We start from the raw sequence: 13,686 nt of genomic DNA on the forward strand, positions 1-13,686 counted from the left end.
CAAGAAGTCAGTGTCCAGTCTGCTGTGGGATGGCATGAACTACAGTGCCAGCATGAACCAGCGATGCTTTTTCATTGCTAGCCCTACAGGTCATCATGGGATGTTGAGTAAACCCCTGTAGTGGGTGCACAGAACTCCTGTTGATCAATCTCTGTGTTGAAAACGGGCTTCCAGGCAGAAAAAGCCGCCATGTCAGCCATGTGGGTTTAATGGCAGCATGGTTTGCCCTAGAGCAAGCTGAGAAGTAAATGACGACATTGATGTGATTATTATTTGGATTATGATTTCCCTTTCCCCACCCCTCCAGTTGTTAATATTTAATGAAAAACATGTGTTCTTCAAGGGCCTTGCTGGTCATATGTGGTCCTGTGGCTGTTCTTGAGACAGAATGATGGACCCTTCATAAAGAGATTTATAATAGAAACAGTGAGGAGCTCACAGCTACAGCACTGCTAGTGAACATTCCCCTGTGCTGACAGTTCATCAGCAAAACCCCTGACCCTTCCACCCTTAATCATCCTTGCTTGTCACTGACATAATTGCCTGATTACAGACTCCTCTCCCCCACCCCTTTCAAACTGGGTGCAATAGTGAATTTGAAAAACAAATGGAAATGAACTGTCCGTGCTCTTTTTTTTTTTTTCTTTTTTTTTCTCTTCACCCTCTTCCCCTGCATTGAGATGGATCAGGCTAAGATTCAGTTTCTTTATGCGTGAGCAGGGGCTGGGATAGGCTTTCAGGACTCTTTTGCACCACTGTTTCTTGCATGTGAATGGTGGAGCTGATGTCATTGTGTTATTGATTGGGATGACAAGTTTGGACATAAATCATTAATGTCTGGGAAAGAGAGAGGGAGGGGAAAAGGCAACCCACACTTGATAGTTTTCCATAAATCTGCTGTTCATTGCTGCATACGTGATACAGAGGAGGAGACAGTGGGAACAGTTTTCCTGTGCAGCCTGAGATTGACATGCTTTTCCGCTGCTGCCTGAACCATTTTCCCCAGAACGTGTTTCCATATTCTGCAGAAAGTGGCTCATAATCATCACCAATACTGTTGTGCTTGAGCATGTCTTTGTAGATGTGAGCCAAGGTCAGAAGCCTGCCCAGGGGAGGTCTTGGGTTCTCTTGTTCCCGCAGACCTTGCACCCCCAGCAGCATTTCAGACCTGGGCCCAGGAAGGAGTAAAAGTGCAATGCTTGGTAACTACCATCCCTCTAGCTCCTTTAACTGCCAGCAGCGATTGTTTGGATGTTTTGGGCTGACTGCTTTTCTCACTGGTCATCTTAATTTTGTGCAAAAAGGCGGTGCTTAGATCAGTTCATAGCAAATGTCCCCAAGCCAGCAACACACAAGCGTGCAGGGGGTAGCAGTCATACAAAACTCAGCAAAACAGACAGTAAATAGCTGAGAGAGAGAGGAGACCCACGAGATACTTGTACCGTTTGCCTGTGTGCCTTGCCTCTGCACAAAGTTCATCCTGATGAGTCAGATTATCAGTTCAGACAGCAAGAAAATAAACAGTGTCTGTCAGAGGTTAGCAATAATGCAAGTATTGGTGAGCAGCTGTTTGCAATGTAAATAGTTTAGTGCCAGTCTGTTCTGGTACCTGTGGGGAATTTTGTGATGTGTGGAAAGAGGGAAACATGAAAGCTGCCTTGTAGGGGGGAAGTAGAGAAGGAAATGACATTCCCTTTCTGAAAGATTAGCTCTGATCCTCCTTTTCTCCTCTTGCAGCCGAGCTCACCTCCGCCTGTGTCTAGAACGCTTAAAAGTTCTGATACCTCTAGGACCAGACTGCACCAGGCACACAACGCTTGGGCTGCTCAACAAAGCCAAAGCACATATCAAGGTAAGATGCTTTTCCCTGCTGCTTTCAGTCTGGGCTGTTGGGAAGTCGGTCGCTCACTCTTGCTGCCTAGAGGTAACTCTGTTGAAGGAGACTAACACCCTTTTTTTTATTAAAAAAAAAGGCGAGCAAGCCTTGCCCCCTTGGTTAATCATTTATCATCGCTATAAGGCACATTGTTAGAAGAGTCCATAATGAAGTCTGTTAACTACGGAAATGATTGATCTAGGGAGCAGGGGTCTTGTTCTCTGTTGTGATAGTTTGTTGACAGCTGTGTCTCTCTAAAGAAAAACATACCTACTATTGAATGACTGCATTTTGATGGGAAATGCAGCTTTTTTTTCTGGTGTGCTAGTTAGTTTCCACTGCTGAAGCATTAGCACAAACCACAAAAGTGTGAGACGGAGTTTGTTTGCTGGGGTTTCATGTATGAACCTGCCAGCGCTCTTCTAGATTAACTTTTTGCAAAGTGAAGCATGAAAAGAAAATGCAGCATTGTCCCTATCTGGAAGAGGCTGAAATACTTTGTTGCAGGTCAGGATAGCGGGAGGGAGGATGGGTGGTGAAGGAGAAAAAGCACTGCCAAAGGGACAGAGTTAGCCTGAAATGACTCCTTACGCAATGTGCTTGTCGTAGGAAACAAAGAACAGTGCCCTGGTAGATTTCCCAGCTGTGATCAAAGAAATCTGTAGTAGGTTATGTAAATTGCTTGCTGAATAGAAAACTGTTTCTGAGAAATCCTACTAAACCATGCAGCAAGGAACACAGAACTCCCAGGGCACGTTTTTATGTTACAGTGGATCATAACAAACCCTGAAATGGTTTGGTTAAGGGAATTGAGGCCCCTTCGTGGACTGATTCGGTAATGCAAGTGGCCGAACCCGCGTGGAATGACCCACAAAATGCTACAATACAAATCATTTCCCCAGGAGAGGCTCTGTCCTCAGAGACTTTTTATACTGATGTGTATGATTTATCAGGACTTTAGAGATGGAAAAGACATGAGGACATGACATTGTTCTTGGAGACTGCAAGGCAGCTTGGTTCAGGGCTCTTTTGCAGCTTAAATTGTTCTGGGACTTGGGAAGGTCTGCACAAAGCAGGTGGATGGGCACAAAGCAGTGGAAGTGGGACGGAAGGAGAAAAGGATGAAACTAATTCTTGAGTCATATTTGACCATGTCAGAAACTTGAAGAGGCTGACAGGAGAAGCCAACACCAGCTTGAGAACCTGGAACGAGAACAAAGATTCCTAAAGAGAAGACTGGAACAGCTACAGGGTCCTCAGGAGATAGAGCGAATACGAATGGACAGCATTGGATCTACCATTTCCTCGGATCACTCAGACTCGGAGCGAGGTGAGTGTCACTGAACTAGCACTGAATCCCCAGGACTATTCATCCATTTTTTGTCCCTCAGTTACCCCCTTCTTATGGCCTTTGGTATTTAGGCTACAGATTTTTGCTCACACGCAGGCATATGCACGCACACAGACACAGATATTTATATACAAAGAGTTTTGTATTTTGCATGAGTTCTCATTAAGTCTGGAAGGAGTGTTGTTATTGTCAACTTGAGCTGATTTCTGTGGCATTTAAAGTGACCTGTTTCTCTGAAAAGTTCTCTAAAATGCCAGAGCATTAGTTAATAAAGATAATGTGATGACAAGATGATAGCTAAATACCTGACGGTAAAGTTGAGATACCCATTGTGCTCTTTGGTCTACTGAATCTCTCAGCAACACAGAGGAAAATCTAGGAAGACATTAGTGGTACTGGAATGGATATTGCAAAGCAGCATCCAGCTTCTGATTCTGTATTTGGGCCACAGTATAACCAAGGTACCAAGCAAACTGCCTCTTAAAATGCCCAGAGTCATTCTATGCGTACCCACCTTTTTTTTTTTTTTCTCCAATCTTTCCATAAAGTTCATCTCCTCTGGATAGAGATGATCTGAATGGTTAACTGAATTAAGATAACTTTCTTTTTTTAAGTACCTGTGCTGTGGAGAGATGTTTAGGCACAGTAGATGGTTTGATATTTACTGACAGACCCCAAAATGCTGTACAGTTTGGGTGTGTGTCTGTAGTTTAGGAATTTTCCAGGATTTTTTTTTTTTTTAAAATTCTATGGGAACGAAGATATCTGGTTAACTAGATCTCTGCTTTCTAGGTCTTTCTTAAAAATAAGATTTATCTTCGGAAGTCCACGGAGCATCTTTGAGAGTAATCGAGTAATCCAGATTCCCATGGTAATGCATATGTAATGCATACCTATATAAGTGATCCGGTTTCATCAATGTAATATCAAGCAAGTAGCATGTTTCAGGGTAACTTACGCTCAGTTTTCTCTGTTGCCCTCTGTTTTATCTGTTCGGTTTTGTTTTCAAAACTGGGGTAGTAGAGCTCCAAAGAAGGATGCAGTGGAACAAGTTCAGTGTGTGGGCTGGCCAACCTATGCTGTTAGTGTGGCCTGCATGCTGGAGGAGTCAGACCCTTTTGCCAAGTCCCTAAGCAACACTCCAAGCTGGCATCTAGTCTTTATAGCCCATCCTGTTCCAGGAGAACACTGAAAGCCTTCCTGCCAGACTGCTGCTTCATCTGTGACTGGGGGAGTCCCAGCAGCTCACTGGCTTGAAGGGAACAGCTGGGTCTGTGGTGCTAACCTGTGTGCATTTCTGTCATTTTCCTTTTTAGAAGAGATTGAAGTGGACGTTGAAAGCACAGAGTTCTCCCATGGAGAAGTGGACAATATCAGCACAACCAGCATCAGTGACATTGATGATCACAGCAGCTTGCAGAGTATTGGGAGTGACGAGGGTTACTCCAGCGCCAGTGTCAAGCTCTCGTTTGCTTCCTAGAACCAAGTGAGACAACAGTGCAGGGCGAATGATTTCACTGGGGTGATCAAACTGGGTCCTAGATGCCAGTATCCTCTTTCAGAAATGATATATTGACAGCTAGTCCTGGAGAGACCTGTATATAAAGCTTTTTGGGTAAAGGAAGCCTCCACAGAAACCCACATGTGTTCATTTGGTCATGTTACCAATCCCAATTCCTGCTGGCAAAAAGTTAGACCAAATACTAGTCCCTTTGAAGTCAGTGAAATCCATTTGTTTCTGTGGGACCTGGATCTAGACCTTAGTGATGAAACACTTTGTTTTGAATTTATTTGTTTGAAAGAGGATACTAGAAACTCATCCCTCTCTTTCTGTCATGAGATCTGAGAAATGTCAGAATTTCCTATATTGCATTCAGGTTGAACAACCTATTTTAGGCCCTTCTGAAGAGCTTCTGTGGTCCTAAAAGGACCATGTCCTACAGTTTATCACAATCCAATGCTGTCATAATGTACTAGGAAATCTAAGAAGGCTTACGTAGCCTAAGAATAACGATGTTGATAATGATTAAGGTCTCATTCTGTGCCCAGAGAGAGAGAGCGGGGCAGCAAAGGAGAGATGTTCAGGAAAGAACACCATTCAGCTCAGCTTTCTGTTGGACATCATTTAAAAAGCAAGTACCTCTGATGCGTGGCTAAAGCAAGAGGTACACACTTGTAATCTACCAGCACATCATGGGCTGTGTCACGCCTCGGGCGGTGACACTGACAGCAGATCTTCCTGTAGATGCGTGCTCATATGCACACACACAACCAGCTGAGGACAGAAAGAAACCAGCACATATGAGAGGTGATATGCCAGAAAGTCATGCCCAGATACTGAGCCACTATGACCTTTTTATTTGAAGAGATTTTTTGATAAACATTTGTAAATGTGTTGGGAGGGAAAACACCCCAAGTCTGATGCGTCTTTTTAGAGCTTGTCCATACAAAACCTTAGATGTCTTTTATATGAATTTATGCCATGAAAGGATCTCCGTTTTGATGAAGCACTTGACCCAATGAAATGCAAAGATGCTTTTTGCCATGCACACAATGGATGAAGGCTGTGCTAGCTGGAAGAGGCCAGGTTCGGTGGGGGTTTCTTCGGTTTTCTTTTTAGAATCATTCCCTTTGACTTTTGAAGTTCCAGTCCAGTAGTTAACCTAGTTAAGCTCAGCACGTCTCTCATGTTAATGTAACATTTTGACTGCACGTCCTGTTCCCAAGGGCCTTGCCACCTTATCTTTGCAGGTGCTGTTAAGAGCTATTATAGCAAATGTTTTCTAATTTTCTCAAGAGATGAGCATTCTAACCTGCACTTTGAGGGCTTTGCTTTTTTTATTTTTGTCTTTTTAATGGCCAGGATTATTTTGTTTTCCAAGTTTTAAAAACCTTAATAGAGTCCTCACCTATGGCATTGTTTGAAACTTTGTATATCCTTAAGTAATTTAACTACCCCTCATTACTAAGAAAAAAAAAAGGAAAAAATGCTTTATAAAATTCATAACTTATTGCTGATTTGAATGGGTTGTTAATTTCAGTCCTTTAGATTTTATTTTATTGTTTTAGGTAGGGTTGGGCAAAAAGAGGTAAAATAAAAAAAATAAAGACAACCATATTTAGCAGTGCAGTGGAATTGTGTTTAAATGTTAGCATATGGTCCCCATTAAAGTAGCACTTTAACGCCATTAAACATTTCTGTATCTGAAATGAGTCGTGTTCTTCCATCTTGGTCATTCGTATCACTTTAGCTGAACTGTTCTTCTTGTGCCCTTCGATCCTGTGATGAGAAGATCCCGAGCAAGTCTGCTGTAGACTTTTGCGTTACAATAAGTTGCCTGTGTTTAAATATCGTTTCCCCCACTCTCCCCAAAATGTGTCATCCCCTGTAAGAGGCACAACACACATGCTTGAGTAGAGAAATTATGTTTCTGTGGCTGTAATGAACAATTTCTGTGTGTTTTGGGTTTTTTAAATTAATTTGCTTACTAAGTCTGGATCAGGTTGCTGTTGGTAAATCTGTTTTCACTTGTGTGTATGTAATCCAGTGGCTCGGAACATCTGTTTTGCTTCCTTCTGGGAGATGACCTGGCAGGAGCAGGAGTCTGCCACAGACTGAATTGGGCTCTAGGTTAACAAATGGAACTCAAGGGTTTTCAAAGAAGAAATGCTGTTTCAATTTATGTGTGAGGTCCGTGTAATCTCTGGATGACACAAGGTTTGGGACAGTCTTCTGAGTGGTAGAAAGTGGGAAACTTTAGATCTAGCAAGACCTTATTTATTTATTCATTATTATTCTCCTTGAAAGTGTTGACCACAGATAGCACTGGTACTGAGCAGTGGGATACTAGTGGGGTTTATTTATTTATGACCCTTTTTCTGTCACTGTCCTAGCATCTCCTCCTTCCTGCTATTCCTGTTTGTTTTAAATGGCCACTTGGGAAAGAAATATCACAGCTGAGGAATACTGAAGTTCAAGGGGGGCATGGGGGATGGCTTTGCTTTCCTAGTCAGTATAAAATAGTGACATGTCTATGGTTGGAATAAACGTGTCTGAAATGTTTGTTTGTACGCTCCAGGGCCAGTTTGGTATCTCCTGCCTTTTTCTAGCATTGTGGACTTGAAGGGGTCTTGATACCAAGTGCAAATACAATGTGGGAAGTGAAGCAGGAGATGAGCAGCCACTTGCCTGACCACTCAGTGCAGTGGTCCAGCCAGGAAGATGACCAGCGATGAAACAAAATTAAGAGGCTTTATAATAACAGCTGAAGACATGGGGTTGGTGTTCTGGTGCTGGGGTGTTCTTTGTGGCAGGTCTTAGCAGATTTCAGCTAGAGTTTGGATAGTTTCTTACATGACAGAAACATTTATCTGGCTTTTTGAGGTTGTTCTGCACTGTTCTATTACTGCATTGTGGACTCTGGCCTTTTCTACGTGCTTGCACCTCGCACAGTCTGTCACACACTCCTCACATCTCCCTTTGGCTGGTCTGGTCTGTTGCATCAAAATGTTCAAGGTGACTAACTTGCTCAGAGAAGATGCTGTAAATTACTTCTGGATGTTTGTACAGGCCAATTCATATGGTTATGCAGGACATCAGTTAGATGCTCATTAGTAGTCCTGTGTGCCAGAACTGCTTTATGGTTATATTACTTTTCAAAGTACCATCAAAGTTTCTACTAGCCACCCTGAAATCTTGAAAAACAAAGTGAGTATCCAAAGGTGCAGCTCCAAACCCTTGAGGGTCAAGTCTTTCTTAACCCTTGGAACCTGAGATAGTCTCTCACACTACCGAACTCTAAGAGATCCAATAGAGCAAGTCAAATTTACTGGTTTTCCCCCAGAAAAGTGCTCACAGAAGCTGACTGTTTTGTCTATACTGCCCTTACAAAAAAAGTTACTTTCATTCATCATAAGGATAAAGACGCTGAAACCACGCTGCTGCTTGGCTTCCCAACTCTAGTGTTTTTTAATGCACAGCTGTGTGGGATTTGTGCTGCTGCCCAGGCCTCGTTTTACTTCTCTGCAAGTAGAGAGTAAAGTGAAAAATTAACTCCCAGTCTTCTCCTCTATGGCCCTAGGTTCTGCCCATCACATTAACTCTAGTTTCATCCAGAATGATAACTTATTCTTGCCACATAGTAATTTGAGCACAGAATAGCGTGGAATCATGTTTTCCTTTCATCGTTGCAAAGTTATGTGAGGGGTTTTTTTCATGGTTTGCTTTATGGGTGCCATTGTGGTTTTGCTTTATTTTTTGTTTGTAGAGTAACACGAGTCCTATATCTATTTTCTGCTTAATTTTACAAGAATACAGTGACTTTTCTTGTACAAACAGAATTGGATGTACTTTCCTTAGGCATCTTGCCCACACAGTAGAGAGACATGCATGCACAGTTCTTTCATAAGCTCATTCTGTCAAGCCCTCCCTCTGTAACTTAGGTCCCTGGTGGGCCCTTTTGCTATGGACAAACCCATTCAGAAGAACACCTAGCATTTTCCTTCTTTTGACACAAGCATATTACAGTATGTCATCTCATGTCTGGCGACAAGGTGGAGGTGACTATCTGGCTGCATTTGTCATGTTATCCTGTGGTGCATTGTCACTTCAAGGTCACTGTAATGTCTGTTCCATTAGGGGCATGGCAGTGACAAAGGTGGTCTCAAGAAGTCTGTCTGTCTCAAGAAGTCTGTAGGTCAATAGAAAAGGGGTTAGCTATACAGACCTATCATTTTCTGGGTCTTGTGGTTGTGTTTTCCTTTTGTTTGTTTGCTACCATCTGTTTCTGGCCTGTAAGCTCCAGCCTCCTGCTTTTCTGCTCTTTGTTCTCTTGTACTTGCTGCTTCGTTTGTAGTCTGTGTTTCTGTGTTGCCCTGTTGAGATGGATGAAATGTTTGGCTTCAGTGGAAATGGGATCTGTCATGTGCACTAAATGGAGATGGCTGTTATTTTTTTGTTTGTTTGTTTTGTTTTGTTTCTCCCCCAGGATCATAAACTTTTCTTGTTGCACGTTTTCTGGCGCAAGCCATGCGTCATTGGAAAGAGAAGCTGGGGTCACTTCCTGGAAGAGAATGTTAAAAACCAGGACTTCATTCTGAGGTTAGGGAGGTGATAACAATGAAAGAGGAGTCTGTAAATAACAGAGTGAAGTCTGATGTTTTTTCCTGAAGCTTTGTCCTGTGGACAGATACTCCGGTGAGTGATAAATTCTGTGACCTGATGGTGACTGAAACTCCTCTGCATCTGTGATACAGTCTCTGAATTGTCCTGTGGGACCCTCGGGGAAGAGGAGTATGTCCTTCTTCCTCTCTGTTCACCAGTCTGCACAAAATACCTAGAAAATACTAATGTGCTGTCAAATTTGCTTGAAATTGGCCAGTAGATCTGAGTGATGTTTGGGAGGATGAACACAGCAGAGGAGAGTGGTTGTCTGTGTACACAATGTTTTCCTTTGGAGCGACCTGTTACAGAAAGGCAGGTTGTTTAACTGGGTAATACATCAGCACTGACCCCAGCTTCTCTGCTCATTTCCTCCTGAAAAGAGGACTCATCCCTTTAATTATTAGGCAGAAGCAGAATTAAGGGGTCTCTGGGTATTGGTGCTATGGCTGTTGTACTAAATATGTAGTATTCAGGGTTTCTGTTCGGGCTGTTGCTGTGTTTGACTAAAACTAGAATTGTCTCACAAGGAGGGAGGCTTGTGTTGAGGGCCCTTATAATGTCAAGGGTCAGGAATTGCTGAGCTGCCTCGGGGAAGGGTAGTTATATCCTACGAGGTGTGCGCTTGCACGGAGCTGACGGAGCTGAACAGTTGAGTCGCTGTGTGCCACTGGCCTGATGTCCACTGGCCAAAGGTGTGAAATGTCATTTTCTTTTGGCAAGATCTTCAATGTTGACCATGCTGTAAGGGCTATGGGTAATAGTTTAACTTACTTTTACCACACTGGAAAAAAAATCAGCCTTTTAGTTTGTAGTACCCCGCTGAGGCCCAGAGCAAGCTGGTGGGGTGAGCTGGTTAGTTTGGCTTTTAACAAGTCATTCCACATCTTTCCTTGTAGTCTGCTGTGCTACAGTCATGCACTGAAGTTTTATTGTGAGATAGCATTTAATCAGAGGGGACAAAGTGCTGCAGAGGACTAATGTTGGTCTTCAGCAAGTCAAGGAAAGGCAGGCTGCTTCCATGTGTTCCCGGAGAGCGCAGCGTGGCCCCAGCCAGTGCTTTTGAGGCTGCGAAACACATTCACGCACTGGAAGTGCGGTGATTCAGAGAAATTGGGCAAAGAGGAATAATGAGTAAGTGGCTCTAAGCACCAGTAACGATGCTAACCTCACCTCAGGGGATGCTCCCAGGTGGGGATTTTCTGCAGTAAGGTCCTCTGGGATGTTTAGTCATACAGATGGCTGTATGGGGCTGGAGGACACTGGCATTTCTTGTTGCCTTCCAGCAAGCAATAGCTCTAGCATGCCTCCTCCACAATGTGATAGTTACAGGGGTGGTTTGAGAGACGGCAGAATTAGCGTTCATCTGTTCTTACCTCCCTCCACTCCCTGTGATTTCCACTGAAGGAAATGCTAGTGAGCCAGAAAGCCACGCTGTGCATGTGCAATCAGCTTTGGGCCAAACTCACCCCTTCCATAAGGTCTCATCAAGGTCATGAATGTTGCCGCAGGGCTGTGTTTCAGCAAGGATTAATACTCATCTTGAGGGACACTGCAGCAAAGCAGGATAGAACATGAAGGAATTTAAAACATTTTATGGTGGGCTTAACGTTATGAGAATGTACACGGCCCTAGTTCATAATTTGACTTGGGCTATCAGTACTCTAGCTACTGCTCAGTTTAGCTAAAGCTGGGAAATTCTTTCCATTTAATCAGTTTTCAAAAATGCTTGTCTCAAAACAATTCATAGTTTTGGATCTCCTCCTGGAAGGCTTGATGGGGAAGTACAAAAGCTTTTTACTTTCCTGGAGTGGTGGACAACTGTACAAAATAGCACTCGTTGCCCTGAGGAATACCAGCTTCAGCAGGTCAGCTAAAAATGTAAAGCTAGACTTAGCATCGCTTGTGTTCCTCACAGAGAATGTCTCTTTGGGAAGTAACACCACCTTTCAGCCTAGGTGAGAGAGATTTTCCGTCAGCATCCATCATGGGAAAGCTTTGCACATCCATACAGACCAAGGAATTGTTGCAAGGTGACTTCAGCACAGAAAGGTCATTGCTTTACGAAAGGTAAAAATGTGCTTCTGTGTAGCAGAGCCTTCAGCTCAAAGGCCATAGTCTTGACATGTCAGTGAAATTGCTTAATCAGGTCGTACGTTAACAGGTTGCTAGCCATGGGTATGTGGCACGGATGTTTACCATAGTCCTGATGACCCTCCTTATTTTGCAATCTAAGTGAAGCATTTTACAGCATAGACAAAGATTGGACAAACTGCAAAGCAGAGGAGCACCAGCTGCAAGGTAGCCATCCTTCTCTGGGGCCTGGCCCAAGAACATTTTCCATCATTTCACGCGTAGTCTAACCGTTGCAAGACATGCAAGTGGTGGCTGTTTCACAAAACGCTGCCACAGAGCTGATTCGGGCAAGTGGGACAGCGATGGGAAGTACAGAATTTTGCTATCGTTTCTGATTTCTAAACATCTGTGTTGAATTGCAGTCTTCTAAGTTAAAGTCCTTTTTTTGTACTTACAAACCTCTGAGACCAAGCACCTACAGAAATAAGCAACACACCACTCTCACTCTGGCATAAGGGAAAGCAAAAGACAAATGGATTGCCGCAACCATCAAAACTTACTCTTCTAAATACTTAAACTGACTGAAGCGGTCCCAGATTTTTGAGTCAGATTTGTGCTGGTTTAATTTCCGCAATAGATCACACTTTGTAGTTTGAGGCTGTACTAGGTAAACATTTCCTGTAGTAACTTAGTTTCAAGAGGAAATATGTAGCCCATGCTGGTCATTTTGCATCGTGAGGATACTGTTCTCTGAGAAGTATCTTTTCCCCAATGGCTCTAGCTGAGTAGTTTTGCACTCCTTTACACGTAACTGTCATTTCAGTATTTCTGCTTTACAGTAGGATTTGCTAGCACTGGGGCAGGTACTTAACTCTGCCTGCTGAGAGGCCCAGAAGTGAATGGAGAGCATGAGTGTTGAAAAACCAGGTTTCTTGTTTAGATCAGCTAATAAAACTGGAAAATAAATTATGAAAAAACCTCAACAAACTAGTGCCAAAACAGCCGTGCACATTTCAGGTCACTTCAGCATTTGCAAATTTTGTTTGTCTGTTTTGCAAATTACCAGCATTGCTTTGCTCGTGATTTATTTTTTCCCATGTGAATAGAAGTCCAATGTGAATAAAGTCCAAAACACTTTATGAAGGCAGTGCCCCAAAGCCAGACTGCACATGAACTGGCCCCATCCTGCAGATGAGGAAACAGGATTTAAAAAAAAAAAAAACCACCACCACAAGGAAGTGCCACAAGGAATGGTTGTGTGGCCAAGATTGAAGTATTGGTGGTTGGGGTTTTTTTTATTTATACAAGCTGTCTTTGAAATGCTGTCTCTTCCATAGATCAGACCACCCCAGCCACAGTGGTATCGCAGGGTCCCTGTGCATTCCAGGTAAGGCATTTAAGGACAAAGGGTATAAAAACTAACAGTCAGTATTTCTTTGCAGTGCCCAATGGAAGAGTTACCACAAAATTCATTAGCCAGCCCGTGTTTTAAGAGAGGTGAACAGTAAGTTCGTCAAAGGAAATATACTGGTTTTGCTAAATCTTTTTGGAAAGGCTCAGCAAAAAGAAGTCCATGAGACCAACTAGTTTTAACTTGGGCTGGACTGGACATTATCATGAGGGAGGCTCCCGCACCTGTTGCATTCTGGTGACTCACCGTACCTTAAGTTCTCTTCAGGACTAGTGAACAAGGAATCCATCAAACAGATGAGCACACATAGTATGTATCAGGTATGGATTAATTGTCTTTCTCCAAAGACTTTTGTTTTTTCAAAAAGAACAGGTGTTGTTAAGGAAGAGCTCATGGCTTCCTGGAAACTCCAGTGCTGTGTGTTTTCAAGAAGTCTGAACTTTTTTCTGGATAGTGAAAGGGATACACTACAGCTGTATCACAGCAGCGATACAGTGGAAGAGAAGTGACCTTCCTTAATGAGTTAGCTGTCCACCTAGCAGGACTACTACCTGGTTAACATCACGGCTGAGATGTGTCTCTGTAGGGTACAGTCCACACTACAAACACCCTTTCTGAAAAGCAGTGGTCAGATTATTTTAAGTTACAAGCTTTTCTACAGAAAAGAAAATGTAACCCCTTTCCTGCTACTAGTGAAGTTCAGGAATTGGGCAACATTACTTCATCTTGCAGGAAGTGTGAAGTGCTCCTGATTCGCTTTTGCCGTGCAGCAGATTGTATACTTAGTGCTTTCCTGATCGTTTGCTGTTCCC

The 13,686-nt window shown here is 43.1% G+C and overlaps 1 protein-coding gene across 1 annotated transcript in view; it reads left to right on the forward strand.

Moving 5' to 3' along the window:
- MXI1 (MAX interactor 1, dimerization protein) overlaps positions 1-6,432 on the forward strand; it is a 47,384-nt gene extending 40,952 nt beyond the window's left edge. Inside the window, exons 4-6 of the mRNA XM_005239253.4 lie at positions 1,738-1,852; positions 3,035-3,206; positions 4,544-6,432. Of these exons, the coding sequence (XP_005239310.2) occupies positions 1,738-1,852; positions 3,035-3,206; positions 4,544-4,707 (451 nt within the window). The 3' untranslated portion in view covers positions 4,708-6,432. The remainder of the gene's footprint in view (positions 1-1,737; positions 1,853-3,034; positions 3,207-4,543) is intronic.
- The last annotated feature ends 7,254 nt before the right edge of the window (positions 6,433-13,686 follow it).

The sequence above is a fragment of the Falco peregrinus genome, chromosome 1 (genome assembly GCF_023634155.1).
Source record: "Falco peregrinus isolate bFalPer1 chromosome 1, bFalPer1.pri, whole genome shotgun sequence".
NCBI classification, from domain to species: domain Eukaryota; kingdom Metazoa; phylum Chordata; class Aves; order Falconiformes; family Falconidae; genus Falco; species Falco peregrinus.